Consider the following 20,525-nt stretch of genomic DNA (forward strand, 5'->3'; position numbering starts at 1 on the left):
AGTTCATGGCGACAGAGATCAGTGGTTTCCAGGGGGTTGGGAGATTGGGAATGGGATGTGTCTGCTTAATAGGTACAGAGTTTCTTTCTAGAGTGAGAATAAGAATAATGTTCTGGAACTGGTGGTGATGACTGACAACTTGTGAATATACTAGAAGCCACTGCACTTGTATGATTTTTTCTTTTTGAGACAAGGTCACCCAGGCCATCACTCTGTCACCCAGGCTGAAGTGCAGTGGCACCATCATGGCTAAGCACAGCCTTGACCTCCTGGGCTCAGGTGATCCTTCCACAACAACCTCCTGAGTAGCTGGGACTACAGGCACATGCCACCATGCCAGGCTATATTTTGTATTTTTTGCAGGGATAGGGTTTCACCATATTGCCCAGGGTGGCCTCATACTCCTGGGCTCAAGTGAGCCTCCCACCTTGGCCTCCCAAAGTGCTAGGATTATAGGCGTAAACCACTGTCCCCAGCCTTGTACAATTTTAAATGGTTAAAATGATGAATTTTACATTGAATTTCACTTCCTAGGAATTTTTTTTAAAAAAACAACAAACCACTTTAATGGACACATACATTCCCTGGGGGTCTCACTGCAATGCAGATTTGGATTAAGAAGTCTGGGTGGGGCCTGAGACCCTGGTCCCCTTGCTTTTCATCTATGGCCACATTTTGAGAAGCAACGCCACGCGAAGGGCCCCCACCTCGGTGAATCAACCTCTGCTCATCCGCTCCTGTAAATAAAGAGGGCTAAAGCACAGATGGCGGGAACGGGGGTGTCCCCAGGTCTGAGCCTGGAGGGGGTCGCAGGCCTCCTCCAGGCATGGAAGTGGAGGGAGAGGGGGCTGTAGTTGAACGGGTTACTCCGTCAGCAGACACAGAGGAGACGGAAGGAGTAGCTTTTATTTCACACGAAGCTGCGGAAGGAAGGCGAGCGGACAGGGCTGGCTCTCAGAGGGTGCTGCCTGGCAGGTGCACCACCTCCAGCTGCTGGGCTCCAGCTCCGGGGCTCAGAAGCCATCTGAAAGAAAGCGGCGGCCTCCAGTGAGCAAGCTGGGGTGCGGCCGGTGCTGCTCAACAGTTTCTACCCTCCCTTCCCCAGCCCCTCGGGACACGGGGATCAAGGAGAGAGCAAAGTGCACCTCCATCCCTGCCTGATCAGTGGGGTGCCGTCTTCCCTGGGAGGGTTTTGGGGTGGGACAGGAGTGGCGTCTCAGGGGGAAATGAAAGGGGCTGAGGAGCTTTAGTCCGGCGAAGGCCAATGAAGGACGCAGCTTCTCCTCTCTGGGCTGTGCTGAGATGGCATGTAGCGCCGGCTCTTCCAGAATTTCGTCTGACACTGGGCGGCAGCGACCGGGTGTGGGTTGGGGAGGAGGGTGATGCCGTCCCGCTTCCGTCCCCGGGGGCGCTGGGGCCCTCCCTGCCGTCCAGCCCACACCTGTGCGGTGGAGCAGCCCCTCCGTCTCGCCTGCCCAGCCCCCGATGACAGCAGTCCAGAGCTTGTCCTCTGCCACCTTTACTGCTCACCTTCTCCGAGGAGGTCGGGGGCGGGGCTCGAGGGTCCCGGGGGCAGGTTCCAGGCCAGCCCCTCCAGCAGGCCCAGCAGGCCTTTCATCTCTGTCGCCAGGTGCTCCACGGTCTTCTCTACCATCTATTGCGGGAAGGGGGCAAAGTCGAGGACAGGAGTGGTGCCGCACTCTGCTTCATCAGCTAAGGCCCTAAGGAGCAGCCAGCGGCCCAGCGGGTGCGGTGGGAAAGGGCTGGGCGCTGCGGGGCCTGGGTTTTCCTCACTCAGGCTCTGCCCCTACCTGCCTCAGTTTCCCCAGATGACAATATCCTAGGGGGCTCGCTCTCTAAGGCTCCTTCCTTTTTGGCACTCAGTCACGGGGTTGGATGAAACGCCTTTAGAATACCTTCTCCCTTTTGGGACTCTGCAGCCTGGCGCTCACATTTCTTTTGTTGCTCCGCCCCCTGGTGGTGGCTCTGCCGAATGACAGATTTGGGATTTTGAAATTTACTCAGGGTTCTCAATAGTTATTTTTTCCCCTGTGTATGCCATGGACCCCACTGGCAGTGTGGTGAAGCCTACAGACTTCTTCTCAGAATAATGCCTTAAATGACAAAAATAAAGCGTATAGAATCACCAAGGGCATCAATTGCACTGAATTATTCATTATTAAAAATTAAACTTTTTGGCCCAGCACAGTGGCTCACACGTGCAATCTCAGAATTTTGGGAGGCCGAGGCGGGCAGATCACTTGAGGTCAGGAGTTTGAGACCAGTCGGGCCAACATGGAGAAATCCCATGTCTACCAAAAATACAAAAAATTAGCCGGGCATGGTGGTGCATGTCTGTAGTCCCAGCTACTCGGGAGGTTGAGGCATGAGAATCGCTGGAACCCTGGAGGCAGAGGTTGCAGTGAGCTGAGACTGAACCATGAATTCCACCTGGGTAACAGAGCAGGACTCTGTAAAATAAAAATTTAAACTTTGGATATAACATATGTATTGACCGGCATAGTGATTCATGCTTGTAATCCCAGTACTTTGGGAAGCTGAGGTGGGTGGATGGCTTAAGCTCAGGAGTTCAAGGACAGCCTGGGAAACATAGCAAAACCTCATCTCTACCAAAAAAAAAAAATTTATTAACTCACTAAATCACACAATTTAACATCAGGCCTAATCACAACAGAAATGTTGACATAGGAAGGGTATAAATGATGTGTTGAGGTATTCATAACAAGAACAAGATGAAATTATCTGGATTTCTGTTGATGACAAAGTTATAGTACTGTTAATACCACTGCTTGCTGTCTGTATTTATGATGAACAGGAATGCTCAATTTCAGTTAAAGTCTTGCAACAATACAAATGTAAGCTTTTTTCCACACAGGTTAGGAATCATGGCTAAGTAACAAAACAGTGACTGAATTTCCACCTCCCATCCAGTATTGATGCAGAAATATCTGTGTGTGGGCAAATACGGCCTTGGGGGAAGCAGAGTCCACTGGGGGCTGGCCGGCCTGACAGCCTAGATGGGAGGGTGATGTTGGACAAGGCAGCCACAGTGCAAGACTGGCCTGTATGGCCTGACATTCCAAAGCAAGCTTGCATCTGCCCATAAAAACACCCTCCTAGGCCAGGCCTGGTGGCTCACGCCTGTAATCCCGGCACTTTCGGGGGAGGAGGTGGGCGGATCACCTGAAGTCGGGAGTCTGAGACCAGCCTGACCAACATGGAGAAACCTCATCTCTACTAAAAATATAAAATCAGCTGTGCGCGGTGGCGTATGCCTGCAATCCCAGCTACTTGCGGGGATGAGGCAGGAGAACCTCTTGAACCCGGGAGGAGGAGGCTGTGGTGAGCCGAGATCGTGCCATTGAACTCCAGCATGGACAACAAAAGCAAAGCTCCTTCTCAAAACAAACAAACAAACAAACAAAAAACCATCTTAGAAGGTGGTCCTGACCCCACATGTCCTTCCAAACCACCCTGTTACCTCCTCCATGACATCCAGACGGCGTTGCACAGCCATGTGTCTGTCACACGCTGTGCTCTGAGCTGCGTCTCCTCGGGGAGGGCTAAAGGGTTCTGCAGCTGTGGGGAAACAAGTCTTGTCACTGCGGGGCCCTTGCTTTGCCATCATGCCAGAGACTCCTGTAAACACTGGGCTCAAGTGAGGTCGGTCCCCAAAGCCAAGGCAAGAGCAAGCAGAGGAAGGCCCTGGTGGGGGTCAGTGTGTGAGTGCCAGCCATCTCAATCCCGCCGGTCACCTGCAGGCCCACATGGACTTCCTCAGGGAGGTGAAGCCCAGGGAGGAAGGGAGGACGGGCTCCAGCCAGGGAGAATGGCAACCGCAATGACGGAGAGGCCCGAAAGGGCATGGCTCAGTGTGCAAACCCTGCAGGGAGCCTGCAGTGGCTGGGGATACAGGGTGGTCGGGAGAGAGACTGGAGAGGGAAAGCCTGGAAATCAAACCAAGGGGGCAGAGCTTTAGCCCAGAGGCTTTAATAAATCGGGTCTGATGCATGTTTGGGGGGCAATCCGGGCTCACTGCAACCTCCGCCTCCCAGGTTCGAGTGATTCTTCTGTCTCAGCCTCCCGAGTAGCTGGGATTACAAGGGCCTGCTACCATGCCTGGCTAATGTTTGTATTTTTAGTAGAGATGGGGTTTCACCATGTTGGTCAGGCTGGTCTCAAACTCCTGACCTCAGGTGATCCTCCCGCTTCAGGCTCCCAGAGTGCTGGAATTACAGGCGTGAGCCACCACGCCGAGCCAAGGGGGTTTATTTTCACAGAAGAGTCACGGAGTCAAACATGAATTTTTAAGATATAGGGAATAGACTGGAGGGAGATGCCTTTGAAGGCAGGAAGTTACTGCAGCATCAGGGTAAGAGGGATGAAGGGGAAGTGATGAGCAGAGGCAGTAGCTGTAGGAATATGAGGATGAAAATGAGAGGAGGTATTTCAACAGCAGCACTGACACTGGGACCCGTTAGTAACGGCTGGCATGTGATGAGTGCTTACCATGCACCACGTAGGGTGCTAAGTTAACCTCTCCAACAACCTGTTGTTACGCCCAACCTACACGTAAGAAAACTGATGCATAGAGGGGTGAAAGTGTGTGTCCAAAGTCACTACTCATAAGCAGAGGATCCGCCATTCCACTGTTCTCCTCGAGTCAGCTCTTCCAGGCAGCATCAACCCTCAGGCAGGAGTCTAAGAGCCCTGATTCCAAGCTGAGGTTTCAGAGTTGGTAACCCCGAGACGCCTGTCAGGCATCAGAGTCGGCTGGAAGCTTGGGGAACGCTGACACTCAAGAAGGAGAGTGCTGCCCCAGAAGTCAAGAGCAGCCAAGCTTTACAGACGCTGCAGAAAAAAAGGTCAGCATGGCCGAAAGCAGTGAGGAGGTCTAGCGAGATAAGGACTGGAAAAAGAGCACAGGAAAGGCCCTTGTTAGATGTCGCCCCAGCACTTTTAGGAGTGGTGGAGGAAAAGCAGAGTTTGCATTATGGTGAGATGCGAAGGGAAGGTGAGGCTGGGGATAGAAACTTGGATTGTGGACAATTTCACAAAGCTTGGCTGTGAAGGAAAGGAGATTGGATCACAAGGTCTAGAGAAGTATTTATGGGTGTGTGTGTGTGTGTGTGTGTGTGTGTGTGTGTGTGTGTTTTAAGCATTGGAAAACACAATGATGTTTACAGCCTGAGGGACAAAGGGAGACAGAAGAAGCAAAGGAATGCCCTTCCTGAATTGATGGGAGGCCCAGGATCCAGAGAGGGTGGGAACACATCTGGAAGGAGACCGGGAACGCACAAAAATGGGCAAAGGTAAACCATCTAACTAGAGGGCCAGAAAGTGGAGTGAGCTCCTGCCTGATGGGCTCTGTTACTCTGTGCAGTAAGACACAGAACACGTAGGGAAGAGAGCTAGCTGTTAAAATTTCAAGAATTCTATGAGTAGGTTACTAAACACAGACGTTAAAATACTGACCACGGGGGCTGGAAATGGTGGCTTGTGCCTTTAATCCTAGCACTTTGGGAGGCTGAGTGGGAGGATCACTTGAGGCCAAGAGTCTGAGACCAGCCTGATCAACACACTGAGACCCCATCCCTTAAAAGAAAAAAACTTTTAAGTAAAAAGAAAAAAAAATGGTGGCCATGATGAGAACATTTACACCCCAGAAATCACCAACCCCGCGCCCCTGTTTTTCTTTTTGAGAGCCAGTCCATCAGTGCACCACCAGGTAAGGGACTTGAATAAAGAGAGGGCTTCAAAAGGGGATGTGCAGAATGAGAAAGGCAGGGTAGGAGGACCATGCAGAATGAGCCGGCTTCAACAAGGAATCCTGGAAGTGCGAGTCCTCCCGCAGCAGTGCTCCACAGCAAAGCCACACGGCTGGATGGAGTCTGCAGGGTGGATGTGGTGGAGGCAAGGGGCCAACGAGCTGAGATTTGACCAGCCAGGGGTTTAGGAGAGGAGCCCTGGAATCCAGCTGGGATAAGGAAGGAAATGAGGCCAAGGAGAGGGCCAATAAACTGGGAGAAGTCAGGGGCTGAAGAGACTGGAGGTCTTAGGAATTACAGGAGGAACAGGAGGTAAAGAATATTGCAATTTTAGCTTTTACAGCTAGAGCGGCTTCAGATAGTGACAATATCAAGGCTGTGGCCCTGGATGTGGGCATCCAAAGCTCAGTGTGGGGACAGTTATGGAACTTGAGCTCTCTAGATGCCATGCTTGTAGCTTAAGACCTTGGTGTTGGATGGGTTGGCCAAGGGGCCATCTGCACTTGTCTAGAAGCGGGGCAGGTCTTGAGATAGCACAGAGCTGATGATGGACGTGTAACTCTGAGAGGCCAAGTGATTTGCCCAAGCTCACACCATCAGCAAATGCCTGGACCTCAGGCACCCTGACCTCCTGGCTTCAACTCATCAAAGTGGGGCCCCCTGCCTTGTGATTTTCTGATTCCAACTCTATCTAGCTCTCAGCTCTTCCACTCAGGGATAAGAACAAGACCAGGGACAAAACGTCCTTCCAATCCGAGCATCTTTTGTGGAGAACAATCTGTTTTGCGAATTTTCCTTTTCATTATTTCCCTCCACTAAACTTAGAAAAGACTCTTCAAAAGATAATGGTGTTATTCCTGAATGTGGGGAGGCAGGAGGACATGATAATGGTGTCTTGGTTATTTTTTTAAGGCAAGTCTTTTAAAGACCCATACTGAAATATTTACAGATGAAATGTTATGCTGTCTTGGATTTACTTCCAAATAATCCAGGCCTGGGTGGGGATGCGGGGGAGGCCTGCGTGGATGTTTGGAGCAAACAAGATGGGCTGAGAGCTGCTAATTGTTGGAGCTGGGTGATGAGCACCCAGGGGTACATTCAGCTTTTCTCTCTACTGTTGTGGGTGTGGTTTGAAACGCTCCATAATAAACGCCAGCTGTCTGATGGGGTTGTCAGTAGAAAGCAGTAGCCATCGTGGGCTGCAGGCATCCATGTAAAATATTCAGAGAGAGAGGCCCCACCTGGGGGCTATGCTCCATCCTGGCCCCACATCCTGAGAAGGCACCTAAGAGGCAGGAGCAGGTCTAGAGGAGGCTATGACTCTTGTTTTTTTTGTTTTGTTTTGTTTTTAACAGAGTCTCAGTCTGTCACCCAGGATGAAGTGCAGAGGCATGATCATGGCTCACTGCAACCTCTGCTTCCCGGGTTCAAGCAACTCTCCCACCTCAGCCTCCAGAGTAGCTAGGACTACAGGCACACATTACCATGCCTGGCTAAACTGTATTTTTTGTAGAGATGGGGTTTCACCACGTTGTCCAGTCTAAGCTCAAACTTCTGGGCTTAAGTGATCTACCTTCCTTGGCCTCCCAAAGTGCTGGAATTATATGTGTGAGGCATCGCACCCAGACTGGGACTCCAAATTTTAACTCTGTTTCAGCTGAAACTGGGCTGATCAGCTTGGAGAGGAAAAGCTCTGAGCGGGTCGGAAGAGCTGTTCTCACCCACAGAGTGGCCATCCTGGGGAGGGCCTGTCGTCATGAGTCTGTGGATACACACACCGTCTGCTAGCTCTGTCCAGAGGCCTTTGGCCAGGCCTTTCCCCTGAGCCTCACCTGCCCTCCCCCAGACCCCAGCCACTCTCCCCTCACACACTTCTCCCAGGCTCAGGCCAGAAGGGCACAGTGTGACCCTGCCAGCCAAGTGGGAGTCAGGCTGCGCTGGAAGTCAAGAACAACCAGAGCCTGCTCCTCTCCACTGGCCTAAAACACCCTGTTCTCTAGAGTCTGTAATGAGGTCTAACTTGGCTCCAAATCCCCTCCAGGGAAAAGGCTGGGCTGAGGTCGCTCCCCACGTGGCTCAGCGCTAATCCTTCACATCTGGACAAAACTGTGCTCTGTGCCCCCTGGAGCAACTGTCCGTGAGCTCATCGGGGCCTCCACGGAGCACATCTGAGAGAGCAAGCTTGGAGCAGGGCCTGACATTGGACCGCCTGCTCCGTCCCCACCAGATCCTCCCCACGGAGCTGACTTGAACGCATCATGTCAGCAAACACGCTGGAGACCCCTGTCCTCAGCCTGGTTCAGCCACTGATGATTGTGGGATTGTGAGAGTCTCTTATCCTCCCTGAGCCTCTGCTGCCTCCTCCATAAAATAGGATGGGGTGGGCCTGAGGCCCTCACTTCCCCATGTAGCTCATCCTTAATTCTTCGATGTCATTTGGAGGCCGCAGAGAGGCCTCAAAAATGGGCTACGAGAGCTGAGCTCAGTGGTTCACACCTGTAATCCCGGAGCTTTGGGAGGCCAAGGCAGGAGGACCACTTAAAGCCAGGAGTTAGAGACCGTACTGGGCAACATAGTGGGACTCTCTCTCTAAGGAAAAAAAAAAAAAAATTAGACAGGATTGGTGGCATATGCTTGTAGTCCCAGGTATTTGGGAAGCTGAAGCAGGAGAATCACTTGAGCCCAGAAGTTTGAGACTACAGTCAGCTACGACTGCACCACTGCTCTCTAGCCTGGGCAACAAAGACCCTGTCTTGTAAAAAAAAAAAAAAAAAAAAAAAATTAGTAGACACACACGTGCACCCATGGGGCTGTCAGCGGCTCAGACAAGGGGAGTGGAAAAGGCTGAAGGATTCTGATCATTAACCCTGAGCAGCCAAGGCTGTGGCCCCACAGGGCTCCCTTCCTTCCTTTCCTCCCGCCCTCCTGGGCCCTGCCAGTTGGGAAATGGACCTCCTTGGATGCTGCGTTGTTTTCTCTGGCCTGGCTCCTGCTCAGGGCCTGAAGCGCACCCTGGATGGTGGCCATGGGTGGGGCATCCTGTGCTGGTGAGAACAGGCTGCTGTGGAGTCCGGAGGCCCCAGGGGAGGGCTGGGCTGGGCTGGCTGCCCCAGTTAAAGAGACGTGGCCCCTGGGTGCCATCCTCTGAGGCTGAAGTACTGCTCCCTCTACTTCCGGGCCTTATGGGGAGACCTTTTGTATCTGAACCCAAACAGTAAGAAAGTGCTACAAGGCAGATGATTTCTGCATGCTGGGCAATGAGAAATGTTTTCTCAGTGGCGTCTCTGAAAGGTGTTGCTGTATCTTCTGAATTATCAAAGTCACACTCTTTGAAGGGTCTGCTTTGAAAAGCAACCCTGGACACATTCAATGTAATAGAATAATAAACTTTACCACATCCAATACTTGTAAAAAGATGTACGATTCATTCAAAACCATCCATGGGTTTTGATTATTTTTGAAAGCAGCAGAACACTATTCTTCAGATGATTCTATAAAAAACTCCAAAATGTGGGCCGGGCGTAATGGCTGATGGTCTAAAAGGCCATCAGGGAATAAAGGTTTCTCTGAGTGCTGCTGAAAGAAACCAAGATTGGGGCCGGGCGTGGTGGCTAACAACCTGTGATCCCTGTACTTTGGGAGGCAGAGGCTGACCGATCCCTTGATGTCAGGAGTTCGATACCAGCCTGGCCAACATGGTGAAATCCACCTCCACACCCGCCCCCATTTCTACTAAAAAAAGCAAAAGTTAGCTGGGCATGCTGGTACGGCATCTATAATTCCAGCTATTCAGGAGGCTGAGGCACGAGAATTGCTTGAACCTGGGAGGCAGAGGTTGTGGTGAGCCGAGATTGCACCACTGCACTGCAGCCTGGGTGACAGAATGAGACTGTCTCAAAAATAAAATAAACCAAGTTGAAAGTCGAACAAGCAAGAGATAGATCTCAATTTACAGAAAATATAAGAGATGGAAGTATTTAAATGACATCAAAGGGATGCAATTAGCAAAATCTAAATGTGGAAAACTTTACAGAACAAACTTAGTTTCTTCAACAACAAAACAATTAAGTAAAAAAAAAAAAAAAAAAAAAAAAAAAAAAAAAAAAAAAAAAAAAGCTGGGCATGGTGGCTCACACCTGTAATCCCAGCACTTTTGGATGCCGACGTGGGTGGATCCCGAGGTCGGGAGATCAAGACCATTCTGGTCAACATGGCAAAACTCTGTCTCTACTAAAAATACAAAAGTTAGCTGGGTATCAGGGGTGTGTGCACCTGTAGTCCCAGCTACTCAAGAGGCTGAGGCAGGAGAATCACTTGAACCCGGGAGGCTGAGGTTACAGTGAGCTGAGATTGAGCCACAGCACTCCAGACAGAGTAAGACTTCATCTAAAGAAAAAAAAGGGGGGCAGGGGTGGGAAAACTTATATATTTAAAGAGATCTAACAGACATATTGCCCAAATGCAGTATATGTAACCTTATTTGGATCAAACAAATGAATTGTAAAAAGATATGACACAATCAAAGACAGTTGAACAGTGATTGAATATTTAATGATGTTCAATCACACACTCTTTTTGGATTGTGATCGTGGCATTGCAGTTATGTTTATTAAAAGAGTGCTTATCTCTTAGAGATACACAAGGAAACATTTATAGATGAAAATCTATGGGCTGGGCACAGTGGCTCACACCTGTAATCCCAGCACTTTGGGAGGCCGACGAAGGTGGATCGTAAGGTCAGGAGTTCAAGATCAGCCTGAACAACATGGTGAAACCCTGTCTTAAAAAAAAAAAGAAGAAGAAGAAGAAGAAGAAAAGAAAGAAAAAAGAAAAGAAAATACATGATGTCAGGCCAGGCATAGTGGCTCACACCTGCCAGCACTTTGGGAAGCCAGGGCAGGTGGATCACTTGAGCCTAGGAGTTCGAGACCAGCCTGGCCAACATGGTGAAACCCTGTCTCTACAAAATACAAAAATCAGTCAGGTGTGGTGGTGGATGCCTGTAGTCCCAGCTACTTGGGAGGCTGAGGCAGGAGAATCACTTGAACCTGGCGGGGTGTAGGTTGCAGTGAACTGAGATTGCGGCACTGCATTCTAGTATGGGTGACAGAATGAGATCCTGTTGCAAAAAAGAAGGAAAGAAAGAAAGAAAGAAAATACAATGCCTGGATTTCATAATCCAGGGAGGGGAGGGGTTGAGGACTGCAGATGAGATAAAACTGCCCATGAACTGAAACTTGTTGAAGCAGCGTTGCTGAGTACATTATGTGATTCTTTCCTATACTATTATTTTGTACTTTTTTTATCCAACAGTTTTCATAATCAAAAGTTAAGAGATATCTGAAATCTGAAAGATTATGCACAAAAATGTATGAAGTCAGTGTGAAATTACATTAATCATGAATACTTTCCTCCTTTTCTTCTTCTCTCTTTTTTTTTTTTTTTTTTTTTTTTTTTTTTTTTTTTTTGAGATGGAGTCTCGCTCTGTCACCCAGGCTGGAGTGCAGGGGTACCATCTCTGCTCACTGCAACCTCTGCATTCTGGGTTCAAGCGATTCTCCTGCCTCAGCCTCCAGAGTAGCTGGGACTACAGGCATGTGCCACCTTGCCCGGTTAATTTTTTTGTATTTTTAGTAGAGACGGGATTTAACTGTGTTAGCCAGGATGGTCTCAAACTCCTGACCTTGTGATCTGCCTGCTTCGGCCTCCCGAAATCCTTCTCTTCTTAATCTGTAGCAATGAACATGCATAATCAGAAAGAAAAACAACGTTTAAAAGTGAGTTTAAGTCCTCTATACAAGTTGTGGCTAAAAGGGGCACCAAAGTAGCCACTTGTGGACAGGACAGTCCCTCCTCCCTCTGGGAGAAGCACAAGCGCTGCTTTGTGCCCTCAGCTCCCGGAGCCTGGGGCTGAGCTGGGAGGGGGTGAAGGAGAGGGGGATGAGAGGGTGTGTACGGGGCCCTACTCTATGCTGGGCAGAGTCCCAGCTGCTCCTCATACAGCTTGTGAGGAAGCCATTGGTGGTTATCTTTAACAGGTGGGGAAAGTGAGGCTCAGAGAAATCAGCGGAGTCATCTGAGAGAATGTGTGTTGATGCATGTTCCCTGCTGGGCACTTCCTCTCTCATCTAATCCCTGAGGCCAGGCCTGTGTGTGTGTGGGGGGGTGTCATTCTCCCTGATTGACAGAGGAAGAAACAGCCCCAGAGAAAGGAGAGGACTCAGCCAAGGTAAGGGATCACGCGGGCTGGCCTGGATCCTTTCCCCAAGTGCTCACTCCCACAGCTCACTGGGCCCTGAAAGCGGATGGGGGCTTCTATCTTAGCACAGGGCACTTCTGCCTGGGCGGGGGCAAGGACTGAGGGGGCAGGAGGCCTGGATGTTTTGTGAGGGCCCTGCCTTGGCACCACTGTGAGATCTGAGCTTGCCCCTCACCTGGACAACTAAAATGAGCCATAGCCGTCCCTGACTAAATGGGGTCATGGCTTGTAAACTGTAAAGTCCTGTGCAATGTGCAGGGTGGTGGAATGAGCATCTGTGTACAGTCAAGACTACAGTCTAGTAAGTCACTTGACCTGAGTCACCCTGAGCCTCACCTGTGAAGGGGCAACATTAAGCTGAGGGGAGAGCTGGGGGAAAGAAAAGGGAGAGTCAAAGGCCAGGAACCCAGCTGCTGGAGTACCCGGAGAGCCTCTGCCTCCCTAACAGCCCTCCACCTCCACCCAGTGCCCCGCCTCCACCCAAAACAGCTCAGTCCCCCAGAGAAGCTCCCTGGAAACCGAGAGGCTGACTTCCTCACCAACTGCAAAACCACCTGAGGCCACCTGGCAGGTGAAGCAGTGGCCTTTCTCCTGGGCCCGCCTGCCTGGCTCCTTGAGGCTGTGCTGAGCTGGCCTGGGTCACTCACCCTTTGGAGTCTGGCTTCTTAGACAATGTCCTATAAAGTCAGGCCTGAGCCTCCACTGGCCCTCTGAGATGCAGCTGGCCTCCCGGGTTGCCCTGCCCAGCAGCTGTGACCTCCCACCCCAGATCCTGGCTCCTCTCTTGCCAGCTCTACTCCCCTCATTGAGCTTCCCTCTCTCTCCTTTGCGGTCTCTCTCAAATCTTTCTCTTCGCTTCAATATCCTCTCTCCCTCCACCCCTTGCCATTTCAGTCACTCTTTCTCTTTCCTTCCCTTTGGTCTCTTTAACTCCTTTTTCTTTCTGTCTTAGTTCATCTCTGTTCATCTACAAAGCGTCTTTGTGTCTCGGCCTCTGCTTTTCCCTTTTCACGATTTATTCTTCCCTCTCTTCTTTATCTCTCCGTTGCTCTACTTCTCTGCCTTTTTCTGCGTGTTTCCTCTCACCGTCTTTCTCTCCATCGCTCCCTCCCTGCGTCCGCCTCTCTCTCCATCCCGCTGTAGTGTCAGGCTCTCTCTGTCTCTCTCTTGCCCATTCCTTCCTCGCGATCTGCGGGTCCCCTGCCGCGCCCGGCGCCCCACTCACCAGCCGAAGCGCCCGCGGCGCGGAGCAGAGCCAGCCCGGCCAGCGCGCAGAGCAGGGTCCGCATGTTGCCGGCCCGGGCGAGCGCAGCGCCGCGTCTGCCCGCAGCCGCCCTCCCCGGATCGCGCCCGGCCGGCCTGGGAGGAAATGCTCTTAGTCCGAGCCAAAATTCCTGGGCGGCTCCGGGCTTTCTGGCTGGAGCGAACCCGCCCCCTCCAGAGGCCCCTCTGCACCCCTTGGGCAGCGCGGAGCCCAGAGATCCCGGGAGCTGAGGCGCTGACCGTGCCAGGCGGGCGCCTCCCAAGGAAAGGGCCTCCTCCGGAGTCCCCGCGCCTCCTGGGAGCCCGGGAGGAAAGGGGAGGGATTGGGTGAGGGCGTTGGCTCTAGGCGGCGGAGCCTGGGGTCAGGGGTTCGTTATGAGCCCATTTCAGAGGCGGGCAGACTGAGGCTCGGAGAGAAGTGCCTTCCTGGGCATTACCCTCAGCCATGGCACAGGATATGAATCCCTGTCTCCTGGGAGTGTGGAAGCTTTTGTTTGCCTACTTACGAACAAGAAATTGATTCTAATGACATGGAACAGTGTCTGACCCTATGAAGGAGACCCAGAAACTCGCTGCTCTGGTAAGGGACTGATAGCAACATGAAAAGGTACTGGTACTTAAAAAAAAAAAGGGTAAAATTGTGACACTCGTAAAGATATGAAATTAGCATATTCTAAAGGTTTTATTTAATTCATTATTAATGAGGTAACAAGTAAGACTCCACAAGCAGTCCAAAGTTTGGAACACAGTAGTGGAAACTTCCCCTATGGGACACACCCATTCAACAAAGTGCAACAACAAATTAAGGTTTAGTGAAAACACAAAGCAAAAAAGCTGCAGCTCTGACTTCTCTGCTGCAGAGCCCTGAGTGCCTTGCCTGGCTGTAAGTAGAACGCTTTCATCAGCAAGCCTGGGAGAATGCCTTTGTCCATCAAGGGTCCCCATTGGGGTTAACTGGAGCCCTTGCAGATCAAGGCTGCCCCTCTGCCTTCTGTGTTCCAGTGATCCAGTTCTTCCTCCCTGAGAGCGACATAAGAGCCTCAGACGCAGAAATTCTGGTTCTGAGCCCGAGAATCTGAGGCAGACTCAAATCTAAATTATTTATTATTTATTTATTTATTTTATTATCATCATCAAGACAAAGTCTTGCTCTGTCACCCAGGCTGCAGGGCAGTGGCACAATCTCAGCTCACTGCAACCTCTGCCTCCCAGGTTCAAGCAATTCACTTGCCTCAGTGCCTCCTGAGTAGCTGGGATTACAGGCACCTGCCACCACACCCAGCTAATTTTTGTGTTTTTAGTAGAGACGCAGTTTCACTATGTTGGCCAGGCTGGTCTCGAACTCCTGACGTTGTGATCCGCCCTCCTCAGCCTCCTAAAGTTCTGGAACTACAGGCATGAGCCACTGGGCCTGGCCCCAGGTCTAGATCTTTCAAAAGCTTTCAAGGAGATTATGATGCCCACATGAGCTGGCCTCAGAAGAATTTATTTCAGGAATGCCAAGAATGTCTCAGGCTTGGTAGTAGGACGTTCCTTGATAGTTTAGCCAGGTGCAAAGTTGTCATAGAGCTGCCAAACCCATAAGGATTCTTGTAGCTCAGAGCCAGTGGGCTACCTTATATTCTGAATTTAAGATTAAGAAGAAAAACAAACCATATGCAATACATTCTTGTTGTGGGAGAGCATAAAGTAATTAAGTATACAGAGTAAACATGAAAGCCTTTTCTGTTGTGAATTCCCTCTATCCAACGATTCGGGTCCAGTCCCCTCAGCTTGGTAGGCTGTGCCCGTTCCAGTTCCATGCATCCCTGTCTGTCTAATGTATAATTAGACACAAATGTATATACATGAGATCAAATAAGAGATATTTTGAAGACTGGCTTTCATTCGTGTTTGTCTCATTCATAACATTAAATCTTGGCTGGGTGCAGTGGCTCACGCCTGTAATCCCAGCTATTTGGTAGACCGAGGTGGGTGGATCACCTGAGGTCAGGAGTTTGAGACCAGCCTGGCCAATACGGTGACACTCCATCTCTGCTGAAAATACAAAATACTAGCAGAGTGTGGTGTTGGGTGCCTGTAGTCCCAGCTACTCAGGAGGCTGATGCAGGAGAATCGGTTGAACCCAGGAGGCAGAGGTGGCAGAACCAAGATTGCACCACTGCACTCCAGTCTGAGCAACAGAGCAAAACTTTGTCTTATAAAACAAAAACAAAAACAAACAAACAAAAAACTTGATCATTCTATGTGAGTACAGATAATTCCACTTCATTCCTTTTAAGAATTACAAAATATCCCATTGAATTAGATGCAAGCGGCATTATTTGTCCAAACAGCCCCCTATTGATGTGCATGTAGATTGCTTCCTTTTTTCCTCTGATATAAAATATGCTTTAATCAACATACTTTTGCATATATCTTTATGTACATAGTTCATGTATTTCTGAAAGGCTGGAAGAGGAATCATGTGTCAAAGGGCATTTTACGTTTTGCCAGGTAGGTCAAAAACTGTTCCTCAAATTGTCACTAAGCCCACAGGAGGGACAGGAGTCTTTGAGCGCTGTTCCAGCGTGAACTGGAGTACATGTTGGTCTTGGTAGAATTGGGCTGCAGGGGGCGCCATTTACATAAATACTTCTGGATTGGAGTTACCTGAAGTGTAAACCCAGCAGTCACCTGCGTTCTCCAGCACCGGATATTTATCATTTAAAAATTTGACAGCTTGATGATGGAAAATGTTACCTTGTTGTTATTTTATTTACCAACTATTTATTATAAGTGAAGTTAATCTTTATTTGCCTCTTCAATTACTTTTTTCTGTTTTTCTCCCTTTCCTTTCTGTAATCTGATTATTAATGTAATGTCTGTCATACATGTTGGCAATATCTTCTCCCAGCCTTCCATTGTCTTTAACTTTCTTGGTGGAGTCTTTCATCATTCACAAGTTTTAAATATTAGGTAACCAGATCTCTCAATATTTTCTTTTATGACTTATAGAGTTTACAACTTGATTATGATTCCTCGAATCAAGGCTGCAAAGATGTTTTTCTACATTTTCTTCAAATGGTTTTAAGGTTTTCTCAAGGTCTAATGTCTAAGCCACTTAGAATTGTTATGTGGTTGCAAGGGAGGAATCAAACTTAAATTTTTCCCTGAATGGATATCTCAATGTCCTCATGTTCCTTATGGCATGGTCCAATCCTTTTGCCACTACTTTGAACATAAAGTAGCTTGCTAGCTACTCATTTCCAAGGGGAGCTCTGGGAAAATCTCTATACTTCATGTCTGTCACAAGGTCAAGGAAACGAAAATGCAAAATAGACTTATTATTTCAATAAATACTGAAACCATATTTAATGAAATTAAACAGCCCTAGCTAACTTAAAAACAGTAATAACAACAAACTTAAGATTAAAACAAAGGAAGTAAGACATTTTTATTAACAAGATAACTACCTTTTAATTTTTGTATTGATAATTTTTCAAATTAAAAAAATTTTTAAATAGAGAAGCAGGGGGGTGGGCTCTTGCTGTGTTGCCCAGGCTAGTCTCGAACACCTGGGCTCAAGTGATCCTCCTGCCTCTGCCTCCCAAAGTGCTGGGATTACAGGAATGAGCCACCATGCCCAGTCAACTACTTTTTATCATAAATAGTTTACATGTACATACAAGAGAAAGGAGAAATGAATTCTTTGTTAAACTAGGATTGAGGTAAGGATGCCATTATTGGCCAGGCATGGTGGCTCATGCCTATAAACCCGGCACTTTGGGAGGCCCAGGTGGGAGAATCACTTGAGCCCAGGAGTTCGAAACCAGCCTGGGCAACACAGCATAACTCCATCTCTACCAAAAATTAAAAAAGAAAATAAATTTTTTTAAGAAAAAACATTAGCCAGGAGTTGTGGCATGTGCTTATTACTGGGGAGGCTGAGGCAGGAAGATCACTTAAGCCAAGGAGTTTGAGGCTGCAGTGAGCTATGATCATACCGCTGTACCCCAGCCTAGATGACAGAGTAAGACACTGTTCCAAAAAGTAAATAAATAATTAAATTACAAAATTTAAAAAGATGCCACTATCAACAACTGTTTGGCTGGGCATGATGGCTCACGCCATTAATCCCAGCACTTTGGGAGGCAGAGACAGGCAGATCACTTGAGGTCAGGAGTTCAAGACCAACCTGGCCAACATGGCAAAACCCTGTCTCCATTAAAAATAGAAAACTTAGATGGGCGTGGCACCACATGCCTGTAATCCTAGCTACTAGGGAGGCTGAGGCAGGAGAATTGCTTGAACCAGGTGTCGGAGGTTTCAGTGAGCCAAGATGGTGTCACTATACTCCATCCTGGGTGATAGAGTGAGACTTTATCTCAAAAAATATAATAAAATGAAGATAGAAATCAACTTATTTCCTTATACCAACAGAAACCAGCCCAAACATGTAAAGAGAAACTCCTGGGCAGAATGGTAATATGGAGCCAGTGGACCCAGTTAACAAACCTCCTACTTCCAGTGTTCTCTAAAGTGACCCGTGAAATTAACGATAGGGGAGACTGGCATCAGTGGCAGAAACTAGAGACATATGCCAACCATATGCCGGGCCAGCTGGATCTAATGATACCTCTCACTATTTATTACTATTCTATTTTTACTTATTTCTTTATTTATTTTGAGACAGAGTCTTGCTCTGTTGCTCAGGCTGCAGTGCAGTGGCTCGATCTCAGCTCACTGCAACTTCTGCCTCCTGGATTCAAGCGATTCTCCTGCCTCAGCCTCCTGAGTAGCTGGGATTACAGGCCCATGCCACCATGACCAGCCAATTTTTCATTTTTAGTAGAGGCAGGGTTTTGCCATGTTTGCCAGGCCGGTTTGAACTCCTGACCTCTGATGATCTGCCTGCCTCTGCCTCCCAAAGTGCTGGTATCACCTGCATGAGCCACAGTGCCCGGCCTATTATTATTCTATTTTTTGCTAAATTTCTCTGAACCTGGTTTTGTGCTAAGGCTGCCTATGCATTAGCCTATTTAGTCCTTGCATCAGTAAACCTATCAAGTAGATACCCTATTCCCATTAAAAAATTAAAAAGATCTATTAAATATATTTGATTCAAGGTTAGAGGGTGGCATATCCCACTCTGGAAGTTAGGTAGATCCGATTCCAAAAGTACAGTCCTCAGCATTATCAGGCCTCTTGACTCTCAAGTCCCAGGAAAGACACTAAATAGAGAATCTGGAGAAGAGAGGAGGTGAGAAAGGGACAAATGGGATATGGGGGCTCAGAAGGCCAAGCCCTGTGCAGTTAGGGGAGAACGCTCATAACCACCTGCATGAATGAAGTGCCTACATGTGCACCCATTTCTCTTTCACTTAATACTCCCGTGACCCTGGCAGGTAGCCTCACAATCCACGCAGATTGTGATGGTACCTGCCAGGGTCACGGGAGCATACAGAATGTGAGGCTTGGAGAAGTTAGGACATGGCCCAGGGCATAAAGCGACTAGTTAGGAATTTGGGGATTTGCCTCACAGATACCTGTGTTGCCTCCACAGGCAATGCTACAGATGCGCACGGTCCTCCCAGCCTGGCTGGGCCGGGGCACAAGTGGTGGGGAATCTGGCAGGGGCTTGCTCTCCCGACCCAGGCCCAGAGGCAAGGGGCCAAAGGAAACAGGAATAGGGACTGGTCATCTCTCTGGGGAGAGAGATGAGGTCAAAGACAGCCCGTTTAAAAGAGCTTCAGTGGCTGGAAGGGCCTGAGCTGTACAAAGCCTCCTTGTCTTCTCCCTTTGGCACAAGAGAGGATTTCCAGAGGTAGCAGGAAGACCCACGCCGGGAGAGCTCTCAGTGAGCGCTGGGCAAGGCTAGCTACTCTGCACAGACGGATAGGGGCTACTACGCAAGGCACAGAAGTTAGAGCCGGAGAGAGTGAGCCAGTGAAGTGTGAATGTGGATGGATGTCTCTGTTGGGGGAAGGAAAAGGAGGGGGCAACTCGATGGGTTGAGATTGTCCTTTTGAGGTTGAACATAGTGGCTCACCCCTGTAATCCTAGCACTTTAGGAGGCTGAGGTGGGGGGATGGCTTGAGTTCAGGAGTTCAAGACCAGCCTGGACAACATACCAAGACCCTGTCTCTACAAAAAAAATAAAAAATTAGCCGGGTGTGGTGGTACACACCTGTAGTCCCAGCTACTCTGGAGGCTGAGGTGGAAGGATGGTAGGAGCCCAGAAAGTCGAGGCTGTAGTAAGCTGTGATTACACCCCTGTGTGCCAGCCTGGGTGACAGAGCAAGAGACCCTGTCTGAAAAAAAGAAAAAAGAAAAGAGGTTTTTTTGTTTTTCATTCTCAAGTTTCATTCAAGAACTCATACAAAATATTCCAGATAAATGAAATTTAATCCTCATCTTCCTCTTCCTCTTTGTCCTTGTTCATTTGGAAGTAACGTAATTCATAACTCTCTTTGCTGTTAGCAGTGATGCACAACCAATCACGTAGACTCTTCTTCAAATCATTTTTAGTGTGATATTTCGTATACCTTTTGGAAAAAGTCACCCCGGGTGTCACGGTGATCTTGCTCTTGCTCCTTTCGATGGTCACCACACCCCCGACCAGGTTTCCCAGCCTTTCCGTTCACTCTGACCCTCTCTTGCAAACACTGCTCAAAATTGGCAACACCCATGTTTCCATCTTCTATTGGGGGGGGTGCAGTCCAGAGTGATCTTCAGAATCTGATTTTTTTTTTTTTTTTTTTGCCCCGCTTCACCATAATCTTTTTCATGGGTGCCATGGCAGCAGTGGAGGCAGAAAGGGAGATGTTTCTTTTTAAATTGTTATTCATGTTATACAATTTCGGTAGCTTTGGGGGCACCAATTATATTAAGTTACATGAATGAATTGCATAATGGTGAATTCTGAGATTTTAGTGCACACACCACCCAAGGAGTGTGCATCCTACCCAGTGTGTAGTTTTTATCCCACATCCCCACCCACGCTCACTTCTGAGTTTGCAGAGTCCATTACATCACTGTGCATGTCCCTATGTCCTCGTAGCTTAGCTCTCACTTACAAGTGAGAATATATGGTATTTGGTTTTCCATTCCTGAGTTACTTCACTTAGAATAATAGTCTCCACCTCCATCCAAGTTGCGGCAAAAGACATTATTTTGTTCCTTTTTATGGCTGAGTACTAGTCCATGGTGTATATGTACCACATTTTTTTAAT

At 48.8% G+C, this 20,525-nt stretch overlaps 1 protein-coding gene and 1 pseudogene across 3 annotated transcripts; both read right to left on the bottom strand.

Moving 5' to 3' along the window:
- Positions 1 to 886: 886 nt before the first annotated feature.
- Positions 887 to 13,612, bottom strand: LOC141580603 (placenta-specific protein 9). Of its 3 annotated transcripts, XM_074382478.1 has the most exons (5): positions 13,274 to 13,612; positions 5,497 to 5,616; positions 3,503 to 3,600; positions 1,531 to 1,654; positions 887 to 1,024 (listed from the first exon to the last, which is right to left on the bottom strand). In XM_074382478.1, exons 1-5 carry the CDS (start codon positions 13,335 to 13,337, stop codon positions 1,014 to 1,016), a joined length of 417 nt encoding a protein of 138 aa, XP_074238579.1. In that variant the 5' UTR covers positions 13,338 to 13,612; the 3' UTR covers positions 887 to 1,013. The 3 variants fall into 3 exon arrangements, with proteins under 3 accessions (XP_074238579.1, XP_074238581.1, XP_074238580.1); XM_074382480.1 differs by lacking the exon at positions 5,497 to 5,616 and having other exon boundaries at positions 13,274 to 13,610; XM_074382479.1 differs by lacking the exons at positions 887 to 1,024; positions 1,531 to 1,654; positions 5,497 to 5,616 and adding an exon at positions 1,994 to 2,471.
- A 6,071-nt stretch (positions 13,613 to 19,683) lies between these two features.
- Positions 19,684 to 20,090, bottom strand: LOC141580720 (large ribosomal subunit protein eL22 pseudogene; annotated as a pseudogene).
- Positions 20,091 to 20,525: the final 435 nt, after the last annotated feature.

The sequence above is a fragment of the Saimiri boliviensis genome, chromosome 12 (genome assembly GCF_048565385.1).
Source record: "Saimiri boliviensis isolate mSaiBol1 chromosome 12, mSaiBol1.pri, whole genome shotgun sequence".
In the NCBI taxonomy this organism is placed as follows: domain Eukaryota; kingdom Metazoa; phylum Chordata; class Mammalia; order Primates; family Cebidae; genus Saimiri; species Saimiri boliviensis.